At 42.9% G+C, this 6,567-nt stretch overlaps 1 protein-coding gene across 1 annotated transcript; it reads left to right on the top strand. All coding sequences in view use genetic code 11, as the record gives it.

Annotated features, from left to right (window-relative positions):
• Nucleotides 1-1,864: 1,864 nt before the first annotated feature.
• On the top strand, nucleotides 1,865-3,594 carry EGR_07024 (hypothetical protein; the record flags this gene model as incomplete). Its single annotated transcript, XM_024496273.1, has 4 exons — nucleotides 1,865-1,964; nucleotides 2,053-2,171; nucleotides 2,778-2,936; nucleotides 3,409-3,594. 4 exons carry the CDS (start codon nucleotides 1,865-1,867, stop codon nucleotides 3,592-3,594), a joined length of 564 nt encoding a protein of 187 aa, XP_024349300.1.
• Between the last annotated feature and the right edge of the window lie 2,973 nt (nucleotides 3,595-6,567).

Here is a 6,567-nt window from a genome sequence, read left to right on the forward strand (position 1 = left end):
CTTCAAATTAGTATTGCTTTATGGCATTAGCTAATTTCATGTCTGAGGCCGTTGGAAGGCGCGATATTTGTTTGCTTTCGACGCATGGCTGTTTCAGCAGCCTTCGAAAAGCCTAGTAAACTTTAAAATGAGCAAGCACTCTTTTCGCAGCTGTTTGTATTCTGACATCATACAGTTGGCGCCCTTACAATAAAAATTGAAGTTCAAGCCTCGTGAAGCTTGTTATTTTGCTTATATAACTAATGCAGGAACTTTCGTTATTGTTATAGCTAGTTCAGTACCACAATATTCTCTTTAATATGCAGAAGTATACAGGAGTATATTAATCTCGAAAGCCCCACTTCACCCAAAGACTACTTCGGTAAATAAATCTTCGCTACCATGCTAATCTAACTGCCCTTACTTCCAACACCTAAAGTAATTTATTACAGTCCATTGACCCAGGTCATATCTAAGGATGTTTTTCTGTCAATTACTTGTGCTTACAATGAGCACATTCTGAGAAGTAGAGCAAGATTTGCAATAGCTACACATGTACCCATTGTTGGTGCTACATCACACCTCCAATTTCGGTTGCAAACACCTAATTCCCTGTTAGCGTTTTTCCAAAGAACAGTAATGGAAGCAAAATAAATTGTGAAAATATAACACCATGCTCGTTATTATTACGTTTATGCAGAAGTGGTGCCGATCAAAGCAAACACCACTTGTGGTGCATTGTTGGATGTTTTAGAAGCCTCATTCCTCTTTAATGCCCCTGACCACCTAACAGTTAAATTATGCTAAAGTAATCTTGCAAAACTAGGCTGCCTCGATACTGGGAATAGCCTTGAAGATATTGGTTGTGTCGCTGAACACTACAGGTTGCATCCTCAAGCACCACTGCCACTCACTTAGCACTTGACCCGTACAGAGCTTGCTGTTGTCATGGACAAAGAGTAGAGGATATTCAGCAGTCATAATTCTGTAAATTAACTTAAACATGTGGCTGCTCCTGTTCACTTATAACAAATGTGTGATTTGCTTCTTGTTCACAATTGTTTGTCCAAGTTTCTCGGTTTTTCTAAATTGCCATGATAGGTATGAATGTACGATGCAAGTGAATATTTGTAATTATGCCAATCCATTTCAATTGCTTTGCACAAGTCCAATTTGCCCTTTTCGGTGTAAAATCAGCCACTGTACCCGAAATTTCACTTGTCCTGTGGGACTGTTTATATGCACCTTCGCTAAAAATTATTTTTCTTGATTAAGGTGAGACAAACGGATGAAGATCGAGAACTTTGAAGGTGGCAGCAGAAGTGAAGACTGCAGAAAGGTGAGGAGAAATCGCGAAACGCTTTTGTTTAGTCTAATTTTTATGAATGAACCATCTGATTAATCATATCCAAATGTCAACAACCCGTCAATGCCATCGTATATCAGCTTTCTCTGCAGCCCCGAGTGTACTTTATATTATTACCAGTTAATGTAACCTTCCACTGTGTTGTAGTGGCATTAACAATTCCATTAGGCAAAATTTTTTTGGCGCTTTGATTCATTTAGTCACTTGCACTTCCTTTAGCATAAATATGTTATTTTCTTTCTGGCTGGAGTTAATGTCTCTCCTTTCCTATGTTGGCAATTTGTGTATATCCGCGTATGTTCACCTTAACCTCTAGCAGGCGAAGACGCATCAGTCAGCTGCCAGAGGTTAAGATGAATACTTTAAGCAAAACACGTAATTCTAAGCGTCCTTTTAATGTGGAATCATGTAAAGAAAAATGAGAAAAATGAGCACGCGATTGACCTTAACAGCTCTTTATTCGCTTTCTTGTGACTACTGATTGCTTAAGTACTTTTAGAACAAATCCATTGTGAATGGATGAGGAAAGTATTAGCGACAGTGGAAGTGGAGCTGAAACGAATAGAGCGCAGTAGACTGTGCTCAAGTACCCGTTTGACTGAATGTTTTCAGTCAGTAAGTACGTGACCAGTGCTGCTTCGCGTTGTAATCACATGCAAGAGTGAGGACGAATCCAGTCGATTCCTTCACTTTCTCACCACTCGCAGTGCAGACACCGTCGCTGGATCTTTCACTGCTGACATGGACCTTTACAAGTGTGCAATATGCTCCGCGTCATCCAGTACCCACAATTTACTCCGAGCACACCATTTTCATGCGCATCAATGTAGGCGCCGTATAGTTCAACACGCACCTCCCTACTTTCTTACACATTTGTGTGTGTATGTGTGTATGTGCGTGCACACATAAGTCCATATATGTATGTATTAGCTGTCTCGTGTGAGGTGGGTCATAGTTGAAACACCAACTTCCACTTTGCCGTGATTGACCACTTGCACAACAAGTGGCAAAATCAGGTTACCCGTGTTTTGTTAGTCACTGTATCGTGTCACTTTCGCAACCACCCAACAACACTTCAATATCTCATTTCAAGTATGTTTGACAAGTTTTAGCAAGCCTGCATAGCTATTGTCCTATTTGCCTGGAGTTTCCCGAAACCATCGGATTGACCTTGGTGCATCAAAGGGGTATGCGAATTCCTAATATCTCCATGTTGTGTTTGCCTCATGTTTACACATATTTGTTGAAAGTAATGCAAGCACTTTTCTTGAACCCACAAAATAGCCTCGAAGCATAACAGGTGTTGTGTGTGCTTCGAGCGATTCGGACGCTTTGATTTGCTTCTCAGTCACTTCATTGAAAAACACATGAGTGAGTTGGCGCCTGCATGAATAAGATTGAATCCGCAGTATGCTCTCTTGCTCTGTCACAGCTTCAGCAACTTACGCGAACTCATCCTCACTTTACACTTTGTCATGTGCTGCAGCTGAACGCACGATGGATATGGAAAAACACCTTCACTGCACAGAATGCTGCACAGTCCATTCGACGACAGAGGCATTACTACAACACATGCATTCATCTCACCTCAGTAAGCATTTCTCCGTCTCTACATCTGTTTCGCAGTGACTGCTTGGATATTCTGTTTGGTCTCCTCTGCTTTGCAGATGTTTGGCGTGGATTGTTTGAGTAGAATGAAGTAAAGTGGCGTTGCCTCGGTAGAATTGGTGAGTCACTAGTAAGGCTTCTTCTCTCTCTCAACACCCTTACATTAGAGCCAACGAAGTAGTGAGGCAGGAGCACTCACTGTGTGTGGTTAGTGATTGTAGTGCAGAATAGGCGTAACGTGAGCACTGACAAGTGATTAATCTGACGATGCCGAAATGTTGGATGAGGGGAATTGGTGCATCGCATCAGTTGTTTAGGTAGTTGCGGAAAATGACGTATGAATGCCTTCACATTGACAGTTGGTCGTGGCTTCATGAGCCAGTAGTGTTGTTAGAAATGTACACTTCTAGCAAATGCAAACGTGCTAATCATGTGCTCGTTTGTCTGTGTTTCAGTCGCCTCCAACGTGCTGGCTTCACTCACCTCCCACTCATGTGTGTCCAGCTATGCGCTCTAGGTGCCAACATGAGCACAATAGAAGACGAGCTTGCGTTTCACCTGCTGTTCCCTTCATCCTTGCCATTGCCACCTGCGTGTGTGCATATGCGTTTGTCGAAGTGGACGTGTCCAAGACGTGTTAGAAGGGGACGTGAGAGGATTAGTGCATGGGGGTGTGAAGAACCTCAGGTGGAATCATGCGAGTGTGCATTTCTGCATGTGCACTATCAAGCGCAGTGCTGCATGTCATGATCACCTCTGACTTCGACCACGTCTAAAAGTGCTCAAAATATCAGGTCGAAAGAAGGGATGTTATTTGATATCTTGGGCTCCAAATGGTTTGTAGAAAAGGAAGGCATTTTGAAGAATGTGCGTAGGAACTGCGATGAGTACAGGCAAGCTCATCGATGGTGCCACAGTTAAAAGCAATGTGCTGCAGTTCATTGAAAGCAATATGCCTGAATGGGTAAGTGGTCGTATAGGCTGACATGTTTGATACTGAATGAGAAGGAGAATATGAGAGATGCGGAAGCCGTTGGAATGGAAATGGTGATGAGGCGGCACCTCACACTTAGCATACCACATTAAATGCTGACGTTCCCACGTGTGGGTTCCGCTGCCTTGTGATATGGATGGGTTGCGCGAGATGCATGGAGTATGCAATTTTGCGTTGTCATTGAACAGCTTCACTTTCTTTGGACCGATTTGTTGGGTCTGGTAGTGTGTAGAGTAGTTTTCTGCCACAACTTCGAGCAGCATTGAGTAGATTAATGCAATCGCGGTATTGGGGTTGTTGAGTGTCAGAGCGTGGAACAAGCGTGGCTTGGGGTACAAGCCACGAGTGGATGTCCTAGTGTTGGGGTTTTGCTCATTAGTGCGGACGGAACTCGTTTCTTACTCGTACTCCACTGCCTGAATCCACGTGCCTACGCACACTATGATACGCATCGTTGCTTGGTGAAGCGTGTACAATTGAATGCGCACTTCTGACTTGAGCACAGATGGTAGCTTCACCAATTTGGTTCGGTGCGATAGGCATGCTCACCACTTGAGACTAATATAACGACACGAATGCTGCCATTTGGACAGGTGAATTGGGGTCTCTCGAAGTCGAGGTCTGCATCTGTTAGCACTGCGTATACCAGCTATTGGCTATCAATGTAATTTACAGAGGGGATGAAACGACAGACCCATCGCACTCAACAGGTTATGTCAATGACTTTGTTATCCTTTTTCCCTTTTGTGATCAGTGAAAATGCAACACTGATTTCTGGTTCACAGGCAACTTCCAATACGTTAGCCGCGTTACAATTGGCCGATCAAGAACAGAAAACACAGGAAGCACTAATTACAACACACCACAAAAGAGCGGTAATAAGAAGAGCCACAAGTTGAAATGCCCAAACACTTTACTGCCTGCCATTGTGTCCCAGTCTGGTGTCATGACGCCTCGTTCAGTATCCATACATCAACCTAATTGATGGTTCTTGTTGCTCATTAATCACCTGAATTCGCGTGATTGCGTAGTAAACGGCTTTGCTTTTCCGACCTCACCTGCATGATGTACGCTACTTGCGTGCATTTACAATTGAATACGTCCACGTAGGCTCATGTGCCATCCGTTTTTCGGAGCAGATTGGTTTAGCCTGGATTCTACTTCTACATGTTTGTGAACAATGACGTTAATGGGCGTAGTGACAATTACACTGACGCACCACCACCATATGCTGAGACACAGTGAAACCCGAAACTGTTAATTTCAATCAAAACACACGCTTTAGCATCACTTACAGTCGGTAGTGCCTCCCACTGCATGTGTCTCCTTGAGGAGTCCGATCCACTGCTCGCGAGCATCGACTCAATACAACTATGCCCTCGGCAAATATCTCCATAGGCAAACCTCCAACCAATTGTGGATACCGTTAGTTTACTGATACATACTGCTCTTTGTTATGCCACTTAACAGACAACGTATTTTGCTTCCAATGGATATTTCAAGCTGCATAATTTAGCCAACTCGAATGAGGATTGTGCAATTCCCCTTCAAACGGCCAATTATTTAGTCACAGTTGTGAGTCGCTGCCACTCATTTAAATCAAGGTTTGATGGATCAATCAGTAGATGTGAACGCATTTACAGGAACCATAACTACTCCACTTCAACAAGCTTGGATTCAAATGTGCAACAATAAATTTGTGAAGGAATTGCTAAATGATTTGCTAATGTATAATAAAAATGCACTAACGAATTGACAAAATCGTTGCTTAGTACATAAAGCCTACTTTTGCCTAAGATCCTCTTTGTAGAAAATATGGGCAAATTTTATTGAAAGCTGAAAAATGATAAAAGTCGTTTGCATCTTGAGAGTCTGTCGTCATACATAAGCCTATATGCTCATTTGCTTTCTGCTTCGCGTGGGTGCGTGCATAAATCTAACTCATAAGGCCTTTCCAAGTCAGCTATAAGAATGACTGCTTTGTTGAAGGAAGCTGCAATTACTTAGCTTTATTCCATGATTATTGGGACGGATATGTTGCAACAAATCTGTGCTAATTTGACTTTGGCATAAATATATCGTCTTCGTCAGTTGACACTTTCCCTAAGGTGACTTGGTGAAGAATGTCAATTTGGGACCGAGTCGTGGCATTAGTTGAGGGTAGGTGGAGTGACACGAGGACAATATTGAGGTCCACTCTCTGCCGCCTATTCAGTACTGGTGCATAGGGGAAAGGGGATAGAGAAGCCACTTTGAACACTCAAGGCTAATCAGAATGCTAAATTGTCTACCTGTCTGTCTAGACCTCCCGATCTCTCTACGCATCCAGCTCTCTGCCTCGCCTAAATGACACCAACCACTTGACAAGCACATTAACACAGGCACATGCTTACCGCAGTTAGAATGAGAATGTGATAAGATGAGAGTGTGTCTTTGTTATGCCAAGTGAAAATTAGGCGCCAAATTGCATGCTTTCACTCAAACCTTGAATGCGGCAGTTTGACGAATCAAACTATTCAACTTGTCATTTTTAGTGGGTTTGGTGTGAGTAGCACATGTCGCCTAATTAATTAGGGAACAACGTCAAAAATAGTTCGAACGAAGGAACACTAATTTGAAA

The sequence above is a fragment of the Echinococcus granulosus genome (assembly GCF_000524195.1).
Source record: "Echinococcus granulosus chromosome Unknown EG_S00068, whole genome shotgun sequence".
Classification (NCBI taxonomy): Eukaryota; Metazoa; Platyhelminthes; class Cestoda; order Cyclophyllidea; family Taeniidae; genus Echinococcus; species Echinococcus granulosus.